At 36.3% G+C, this 10,741-nt stretch overlaps 1 protein-coding gene across 2 annotated transcripts in view; it reads left to right on the top strand.

The window, feature by feature from the left end:
- Positions 1-10,253, top strand: part of iffo2b (intermediate filament family orphan 2b) — a 35,386-nt gene extending 25,133 nt beyond the window's left edge. Inside the window, exons 2-9 of one of the 2 annotated variants that reach the window (XM_060858327.1) lie at positions 300-360; positions 1,487-1,582; positions 3,788-3,946; positions 5,456-5,601; positions 5,864-6,020; positions 6,402-6,491; positions 6,726-6,850; positions 8,069-10,253. In XM_060858327.1, the coding sequence (XP_060714310.1) occupies positions 300-360; positions 1,487-1,582; positions 3,788-3,946; positions 5,456-5,601; positions 5,864-6,020; positions 6,402-6,491; positions 6,726-6,850; positions 8,069-8,174 (940 nt within the window). In that variant the 3' untranslated portion in view covers positions 8,175-10,253. The remainder of the gene's footprint in view (positions 1-299; positions 361-1,486; positions 1,583-3,787; positions 3,947-5,455; positions 5,602-5,863; positions 6,021-6,401; positions 6,492-6,725; positions 6,851-8,068) is intronic. The other variant, XM_060858328.1, reaches the window with a different exon arrangement.
- Positions 10,254-10,741: the final 488 nt, after the last annotated feature.

A 10,741-nucleotide genomic window follows, 5' to 3' on the forward strand; every position in this document is an offset into this window, starting at 1 on the left:
CTGAAAGTAAGAATATTTTAAGAATGAATGTAAATGTTTTTAGTTAAGATCATTATTTAAAAGGCAAGATTATTGAGGTCATATGATCTCTAATATGGATATGATTTGATTTTTAAGGTTTATCAAAGAAAATATATGCAGCAGAATCTTTCAAGGAGAAGTTGTGTGTTTGAGGGGAAAAAAAATTTGTGATAAAACAAATGTAATATGGTGTTAATTTTCTCACTTAAGCTCAAATGCACATCTGTTTTAAGTACATTGGTCATGCTCTCAATTCAGGTGTGTGTTGTGTGTTGCAGGTGGCAGGAAGAACTGTCTAGACGAGAGCAGATGGAAGCGATGCTGGAGTCACTGCAAGAGGTGAAGCTCACCTTCACACTCACACATGCACACACACACACACACACACACACACACACACTCACACACTCTCTCTTTCTATCAAGACATTTGGGTTCTTTCCTTTTAAATATACTTTTATATATTTTGTAGCACATTATACAGCATTAGAAACCTGTTAGCAACCTCAGCCATGTAGCTCAATTGAGAAACAAAAAAAAGCAAATTTCAGCTGAGTAAATACAGTTAGGAAGAAAATGTATATATTTCACTGTATTAAAAAAATCATATATCGTAAAATTAATCGCTCGAATAAAAAGTTATTACCCGATCATCCAAAAATCATCCAACACACAAACCATGCTGGATTTTTGTCTCAGTTTCTCTACGCTACAGTGATGTGCAGTAGAGTTCTAGGTAAGACCAGAGGTAAGACATCCAACACCATAAAGAAATCCTGCACACATTACGAACCAACCCCTGCATCTCTCACTCGACTGGACTCGATCAATAGACAACTGCGCATCTGTTTGTACAAGTGTGTGGTTCGGCTCAGCAAAAAAGCATGAAGAGACTATTCCCATGAGAGCCTCAAGTTCCATATAACCTTTAACATTTTGTACTGAGCCACATGGGCTCACACATTAACCTTCATCTTTTTCTCTGGGCCTGCAGAGTTTCAGTGCAGGTGTGGAAAAGAGAATGACATTTAAAAGAACTCATTATTAGACCAGTATGTATAATTCAAGCAAACTTTTGGGGGGAAAATATAAATATTCTTTTAATTATAGTTATCTTTTAGTTATTATTATATTTCTTTTAATATTATTTACTTGTTAACCATTTTTCCAAAACGGTTATCTTTAAATATCAGCCTGAATCCTGAACGTAGAAACTTTTAATAATAACATGAAAACATTAAACAACATTTTCAGTTATTATGTGAACACACTATAAAAGAAGGTGTCATATGGTACAGTGGGTATCACTGCCCCGTCACATCCTCCAGGGTACACAGTTTGATCCTGAGCTCAGATTACAGTCTGAGTTCCCACCAGAAAAACAATGGAATAGCGTATAGCATGTATAATGAAAAATAGATTTCTTTTTTTTTGTTGTCACTTGAAACGTGTGTGTGTGTTCTCAGAGTGCTCAGGAGTCAGAGGCCATTCAGGAAGAGCTGAGGAATAAAGTGGAGAGGTTAAAGGCTGAATTGGTGGTCTTCAAAAGCCTCATGAGTGATGTAAGTAAGCTGTTATAGACCTCTATAGACTTTATTAGTCTCTTTGCTCTAGACATTGTGGTAAGGCTTGATCAGTTATCCACAATCCAGCATTTTGTCATAGTTGCCAGTGTTAATTGAGTGTACATTATGTAAGTGATTATATTTGGTTCCTCTTCTTACCCAGTTCCCATATTAGTTAAGCTGGACTATATACTGTAGGTGGAGCTTAATATAGTGCAGAACCCTAAGTGGTCGAATGGACTTAATTACATAACAGTCCTGATAAGGTTTCTGGCTGGAACTAGAACTGCATGGCGATCTTCATTAGTAGTGTCATGATTTTATTATAGAATAATTTAAGTTAAGAATTAGATTCATTTCTTAGCACTCTCAGACCATGCCAAGTTCCAAATGACTTTCTGTTGACTGTTTGCTCTTCACTTCAAACAAGACATAATGCAGTTCAGCTCCTTCTTAGGCACTACATTTACAATAGTTTAACATCTCCTAGACCACACAAACTTTAAAATCAATGGTTTTGTTTTCCCAAAAAAGCTCTTAACGTTTAGTCATCTTATTCAGCGGCAAGACAATAAACCAGGTGCACTCTAGTCACATCATATCAGCCATCTCTAGTCATAATACGGTTATCATGTCTTGTGATAGGAGTGATGTAGCGTCAACCTAATTTGTACTTTTCCCTCCAGCTATGTGAGAACACAGCTAACACAGTATACCAGCAGTGGCTTGGTAAGGTCTGATCAGCTCGAGACATGATCTCAAAACTTATAAACTACAAGCCTGCTGTAATGCATCATCCCTGACCTGATTTGTGAGGAACGAGTAAACAGTTTATTGAGGTGTCGTCTGGATTTCCGTCTGGATTGGTCTTGTGTTCTTTATTTTAGTCACACTGACTCATCCTGTCAGCTAAGGAATTTAGCAGATGGCTTAAATATGTCTATAGTAAAACAGCTTGTTATCTCTTATTTCTTACTATTTAAAAAAAAATAGCCAAACATAATGGACTACATAGTCCATATACACACACATAGTGGCTTATAAACATACATAGTGGCTTATACACATACTGTGGCATATGTATATAGTATGTAATAGCCAAACATAGTGAACTATAAACATACATAGTGGCTTATAAACATACAATGGCATATAAACATGCATAGTGGCTTATAAACATACATAGTGGCTTATAAATATACAGTGGCCTATGTATATAGTAAATAATAGCCAAAAATATTGGACTATACACATACATAGTGGCTTATAAACATGCATAGTGGCTTATACACATACTGTGACATATGTATATAGTATGTAATAGCCAAACATAGTGGACTATACACATACATAGTGGCTCATACACATAGTGGCTTATAAACATACATAGTACATCATCAATTAAACAAGTGTATAGAGGCTTATACATGTGCATCATGGCTCATGCAAGCATACATATGCACACATTTTTCTTTAATAATGGGAAAATAGTTTCACGGTTGTCAAAGCTTTCCTAATATGTTATCATTGACCTTCACTGTAAAGGGTCGCCGGCATCCTGCTTCTCAGTCTAGAGCTGCAGAAAATAGGAGAAGGTTCCCTGATCTGAAAGTAAGGAAGAGGTTAACATGCAATGTGTGTTCTGCAAGACTAACGCCTGGTGTGACAGTCATTACAACTGATCCATGTTGAGTATTTGACAAGGAGAAAGCAAATCAGAAAATGCTCTGTGTCTGTGTTATTCTGGTTTAGTGCTGTCAAGTAGCAATGATTAGGAATGTAACATCAACTTGTAAATAAAATGAGCTTGTTTTGTTTAAGCCTTAACCATGTATACATAAAATGTGCACAATTTTCTCATTATCCCAAAAAAAAAATATATATATATATATATATATATATATATATATATATATATATATATATATATATATACACATATATATATGGATTCTAACATGAAGTGAAGTGTGAAGTGAAACTTTAACCATTTCTCATCTGCGGGTCTTATACAACTAATAATGTAAAGGTAACTGTTGGGAATTTGTTATAGTTACATCATGTCATGTGACGCTGCATCTTTCCTCTGTTTATCCAATGCAGTATGCTCAGTCCAGAGAGGATAAGTGGTATTAATAATATTTTAAAGGAAAGTTTTAATAAGCACAATGCTATATAAATAACCAAGCTATTTATTTGTAGCAAATGTCTGAGCTGGACACTAAAATCCAGGAGAAAGCCATGAAAGTGGATATGGACATCTGCAGGAGAATTGACATCACAGCGAAACTCTGTGATGTAGCGCAACAGAGAAACTCTGAAGAAATCATTTTCAACGTGAGTCCGTCCAGGGCCCCAATGGTGCGTCTTACAAGCACACAGACACACACACACACACACACACACACACACACACACACACACAGTGAGTTGTCATTTCTCATTTCTCTGTTAGACATGTCTCTCTCTCTCTCTATCTATCTATCTAGCTATCTCTCCCTCTCTCTCTCTCTCTCTCTCTCTCACACACACTCACACTCACACACACACACACACACACACACCCACACCCACACAAAACACAGAGTCTGTTTGACATTAAAGCATATTAACACAAAAGTGACCAAACCTCACATACACATGCATAAACACACACACACACTCACACACACACAAACCACACACAGGGACAAAGCACAGTCCAACAGATGTGCTGATGCAGGATCTTTGCACATCAGGGTGTCATATTCCAAGTACTGAGCTGACCAATGCCTAACACTGTATCTGCGCAGAGTTTACAGAAACGGTTGAGATTTAGCCAGATTTATGAGTCTCTTGAACAAATCTTTACTGTCACACCCTTTATAGATTGCTGTGTCATTATGTCAGAATATCACTACAGTGAAAGAGCTGGAAATCTGGCCGTGTGTTTGTGTCTATTTCCAAGGTCAGTGTGAGGGGGGTGTGAGTGACACAGTTGTGTTATAAATCTGCCAGAACCCTTGTACATCTCTGCTGGGTTTATGTCATTATGCTCAGGAAGTTTTTTATTGATAACCTTCAAACCACAGCATTACAATTAATAGCAGTGAAAGATGTCTGCAGTAAATAATTTTAGTTTAGAGTCTCCATAGCTACAATGTCAAAAAAAGCTATTTAAAGCTACACTGCACACGGCTTGATGAGAAGGCTGTATCTTTGGACAGCAATATTCTGCATTTACATATACACATGATTATAAACATGTAATAATTTTTAACCATGGGTTTGACTTATAGAGATTGGTATTTGGGTCAGAAAGCTGGTACTAGACAGCAGCATTGTATCAAACAAACACTACGCTACTGAAATAGTATGCTAATTCATCTAGCTTCCCAACATAGCTAGTTAGTGACAAACAAATCTGTAATTGTCTTATTAATTAAGTAATTTACCTTTGAATACTTACATTTAAATACTAATATTTTGAGAAAATGATAAAAACATGACATCCCAACAGGAAAATCCCACTTATTGATGCTAGCTTGACTAGCGTACTTAGCTAACGTTGTTAGCTAACTGTTTGAGGTGACCGGAGGACATGGATAACATTCACTTTATTTAACAGATTCATTTGATTGGATTAATGGATTAGCATTAAATAAATTACAGATTATTTTAAATTAAACAATGCAAACAAAATGCGTTATATAATTAAGCGGAAATATTTCACGATTTTGGTAAAACTGAATCAAATTAATCAAATGTATTTATTAAATCCTATTTGTCTTAAATCATAAAGTGATGGGTAATAAGATCAGGTGTATGTGATGAGGGTTTAAACAGCTCTCAGATTTTGTGTGACATAATTCTGCACGTGTGTGGTCTCAGGGGCCTTTAGCCTGCAGGAGAAAAGAAAAGAAAGCTTTGTCAGATGAGGAAAACTCAGAGATGGATGCAGATCCGAGCACGTCGGAAGAGGAAGCAGCTGGACCACTCAACATTACTGATGAGATGAAGCGCATGCTCAACCAGCTGTGAGTTGTAGTTCAGAAAAATGCACTAGTGATCATAAAAATCCTCTCTCGCCATCATGTGGTGAAATGAAAAGCTGCACATAAAAATAAATAAATCTCTGTCTAGATCTGATCTTCTGTCTTTCCTAAATTATTTCACATCTTTGCTATATCAGCTATCCTTTCTTTACTCTCTGCTCTTATTTTCCGCCTTTTTCCGTCTCTCTTCCCCATTTTATTTCTCATGCTGCAGACATTGCTCAGATAATTCATTTGTTGATAGGCGGGAGACTTTTGACATTGAAGACGATTGTGACAGTTTGATATGGGAAGAAAACGAGGAAACGCTGCTGCTGTGGGAGGACTTCACCAACTACAACGTGCCCTCCATTAGCACCACAAACAACGGTGCAGACTGCGGAGGAAGCAGCCAGGAAGCCGTGAGTTCATGTTTAGCTTTCAGATGCCTGGCTGAGCAGCCTAATCTCGACCTATTCGTCTTTTACACTTTACCAAAAATCATTTCCATATTATTTTCCATGTGCAAAGAAAAGAATGGAAAAAGATGTTTCCTTCAGACTCACTTACAATTAAAGTCTAATGCCAGTCTTAGACAGTAACATATTTGTGTACCTGAATTTTTCAACACACTTAATTTTTCCAGTTAAATTCATACACACCTGCAGAAGCAAAATATGTTAAATTAATGATGGCAAGAAAGAGTACTTAAATTAATTTTAGTTGCTGGTATGCATTCTTTCTGCCAGTGAGATTAACTAATAAATTCCCAAATCTGGTTTGTCCTTTATCATGTTTGGCAGGATTGCAGTCTGGGAAGTCTCATCGATGAGACCGAGATGCTCTTCAAGACCAGGGAAGAGGAGTACCAGGCTACGATCGGCCAGATCGAGGTTAATATCATCTGTTTTTCTGTTTGTTTGTCTTTTGTTTTCCAAGGGTGATAAATAACCTTTTTGTTCCACAATGTAATTTACTCTAGTATAATCTGCCAGATATTAAAGAAAGACTTGGTTCTGTTTTCACACTATGATTTGCGAGTCAGAAGAATGTTTCCAGCCAACTGGCTCCTTGTTCACTCTTACATTTACACTCTCGCTCTTTTTACTCCCCAAACTTTTTTTCAGATGGAGTTGGCTACAGCTAAGAGTGACATGAATCGGCACCTTCATGAGTACATGGAAATGTGCAGTATGAAAAGAGGGCTGGATGTACAGATGGAGACGTGTAGGAGAATGATCAAGGGGGGGAGGTAATGACCTCTGACTTATTCACAATTCATAGCAATTGCATTTTCTATACCTTCATGGTCCTGGTCACATAGTGCTCAATGAATCGGTCACTTAATGGTTTAAAAGATTTGCCTAATCAAAACAGTGTTGTGTTGTGGGGTCAGATGAGATGTTTTAATGTAAAAAGAAAAACAGCTATAAATTACAGTAGTTGATCAATAATATTTTCAGGATTGTCTTGAAAGATTTATGAGAATTAACATGATCATGAGTTCTTCCAATTGCCTCTGCCACGAGGTTATTACTTGGCCATAGATAGAACTTGAAATGCAGTGTTTTGCAATTTTTTCAGGGTCAAACCTATAAATACAAAGAAACAGATATTCTGCATGTAAATGGATTTAAGATCACTCTTACCTTAGTCTTACTTTGTAAGGCTAATCTTATTTGCTCTAAGAGAGACTTACTCCTTTTATATGTCCACTTTTGCTCACTTTCACAATACATGCAAATCTTTCTGAAGCTGTAAATTAAATACTGCTCTAATTGAATACTTTATACAATCTCTAAACACAAATACAGCTTTTAATTAAAATAGCAAAGGCACTGTAGCAGATTTGAGTCCTATATTTGCGAATGTTGAAGTAATATTTTTGATTATTGTTTATTTTAACTTTGATGGAGCTTTGATAAATCAAGATAAAGATTAAACCTTTAAAAATGTACTGGAGATAACAGTTTTAATGCTAAACCTGAAAGAAAGCCCCTTAGCCTCTAGCGTTCGCTAATTAGTCTGATATGTTTCATCAGTAAACATGGCCTCCAAAGAAAGAGCATATTTTCCCAGGAGAAAACATACACGGTTATCTTATTGCATCACCTGTGGCTGCTTCACATAAAACTTCAGTAACATTTAAAAATGGTGTTTTGCATATATAAAAGATCCAATCACTGAAGCTTGCAGCCAGAAAATGGGTATAAAAGGTATAAGATGATTATCTATTACCAATTGGCGGCCTTTAAACAAAAACAAAATACAAAAATCAAAACTTATTATTTAAGGGTATTAATCAACACTATAGTCCCCTTTCTTCACATCTTAGAAGCATAATGTCATTTCTTTGCATTGCATATATTGCATGAAACATTTCTTCATATCTGTGTTATATAATGAAGCATTGCATCATAATATTTTATTAACAACCATTAACCATTTTATTTTTCTGTTTGTGCCATAGAAACTCTCCGTCTTTCAGCTCAGTGGCAAGCAGTGACTCAGGGAACACCGACGAGATCCAGGACGAGTCAGACAAGGACGGAGACACAGAAGGAGTAATCAGCTGATATTTACCCTCCCCTCACCGAGCTCCTATCAGCTCCGAAGCGACTCAGCATTCGGCCAATGGTATCGAGCAGGATCAGTCCAAAGGAACTCTGATGGACAGGTCCCTTTTTCCTGTAGGTGCTTTAACGTCTCCTTTCTAGTGGCGAAAGGGAAGAGGGACGTTCCCTTGACTCTTAAGTATTGTGCCTCTGCACTGATGTCTTAGGGTATTCAGTCAGTCAAATCAGTCTGACCAATCACAAGCTTCATTTACAACCGTTTTACAGAGTAGGCAAGCTGTACCGTTTAAACCACAATTCAGTATCGGTATCAAGACGTGACAGAAATATACAAACAGAAAGAGCCATTTCGCATGTGTGAACCTTTTCAAGTGGATGGATATCCATTAAGATGCCAGAACAGTTCTATTTTCTGTCTTGTATTATTCAGAAGGCAAAACAGTAGCTTTGACGGCCATCTTGCTGCCTCTTAACACTAATTGACAAAAACCCAGTATCGTGTGTGGACGGAATGCAGCACAGCTCAACCTATCTCTAAGGTCTATGCAAACGGTTAGCCTTATTTCGTATTTTCATGTTAACTGATATTATGTGTATCCTGATTGCCATGTCCGCTGGGAAGAGGGCTTCTAGAGGAAATCGCAAAGCCTGTAATGTTTACAAGCTCAACGGAGGGAGCTGTTGTGAGGAATAGGTGCCTACTCGACAGAACTCTACTTAAAAAAAAAAAAACCCTGTGTTGAAACATCGTCATTCTGGATTGAAAAGAGCCATGTGCCTGATCTTATGACTGGACTTTTTTGATTTTGATGGCCATAATGTATCCGCTTGCTTTTTTATTTTTATTTTTGCAGCCTACATATTTGCTTTGATAGACATTTTGTTTTGTATGTCTTAAGGTTTTTTGCTGTATTTTCCAAAGACAAAGCCGCTTTATTTTGTTAAGCGGCTTGAACGATTTTAAGAGTTTTCGGGTAGCAATTCTGATTGTGGATATTTTTGTTCAGTGCCGGTTACTGTCACTAATTCTAATATATAGTGACGATGACCAACCAGATATGCCAGCATAATTTCAACCATAATATATGTAAACGTCTCACATTAGGCCAGCAGAGAAAAATTAAGTCTGTTAAGTTTATCTCTGTAACTGGGATCAAGAATGCTCTTGGGGTTTCCTTTTTTTTTCATGTTTTGATTTTTTTGCCATTTATGTTATCAACTATATTTTTTTATATTCATTTAAATTTCATTTATCTAGGATTTCTCTAGGATTTTTTTTTCATACTTGAACTGTGTATTTGTGTAAAAGGAGTCCTAACATTAATAACAAATGATTTAATGACAAGGTAAAATGATTCCATACAAAACCTTGAACATTGCACAAAACACTGTTGCAGTCATTTGAGCCTCCATTAATACACAATTATTAATCCATAATATTCAGCTTTTTATTATAATGTGTTATAATCATATTGTGGAATTTCATATGAAAGACCTGTTTAAGGGTTTTGTACGAATTTCCTTTTTTAAAAAAAAAAACAATATTCAGGGTTATTTGGATGCTTTCTCTGGTAAATAAGTTATGCACTATTCAAAATTTTGCCTTTTAGCCTCAATGCTTCTTTTTATATTCTTTAACACAATAACAGAAAGCTCATACTACACTTCTTTGTACCGGGCCAAACACCAGAAATTTCAGTAATGACTTCCTTTAGTGACTAATTTAATCATTAATATTTAAAAATAAACAGTTTACATGACTGTAAAAGAGATGTCAGGTTTAAAGGGGCAGTTTGTAAAGTTATAGACCTATACCAATTAGACCATTTCAAACTAACCTGACTGACATTTGCCACACACATTCAACAGATCCTGCTATAGTTTCTTCATATAATGCTTCCCGTTGTGAAATTTTTAGTTATGTCCATTTTTCATAAAAGGCAATTCACAGGGATCCAAAGTGTCAACAGGATATTTACTGTGTTTGAGGGGAAGAAAAAAATGCTTGTCAGTTTTTACCCCAGTTTCATGTAATCTATTGTACCAGAAGGTGTATTAAATTACAAACTGCACCTTTAAGTCTATGTTACAGCAGTAACTGAGTGTTTTTGTGCTGTGAGTTCTTGAGCAAGACTGTTGGCATCCTTACAGTTTCACTTTGTAAGTTGCTTGTAAGGTCCATATGAATGTGCCGAAATTCTGTCATTGTCGCTGTCAGATGCTGGAACTTTACTGAAAGTAGGAAGAAAGATGTGGCCTGAAACACCTGGTTTTATTATTTTTAGTAACATCTTTCAATTCACTGTTAATTAAATCCTGATACCTCAATCACTGAATATCACAGTAAACATCATTCAATTCACTGTTAATTAAATCCTGATACCTCAATCACTGAATATCCATTATGTCCATGTCCATGTCCATGTCCAACACATCACATGTAAGGAAGCAGTACTGTTTTTAACACACCCTCATCGACTTCCCCTCACCACCATTTGAGCTGTTCTACCATCAATGTAATAATCTAGTTAGCTAGTTAAATTATGATAGACCTAGGTCTGTATTCA

The sequence above is a fragment of the Tachysurus vachellii genome, chromosome 22, assembly GCF_030014155.1.
Source record: "Tachysurus vachellii isolate PV-2020 chromosome 22, HZAU_Pvac_v1, whole genome shotgun sequence".
Lineage (NCBI taxonomy): Eukaryota > Metazoa > Chordata > Actinopteri > Siluriformes > Bagridae > Tachysurus > Tachysurus vachellii.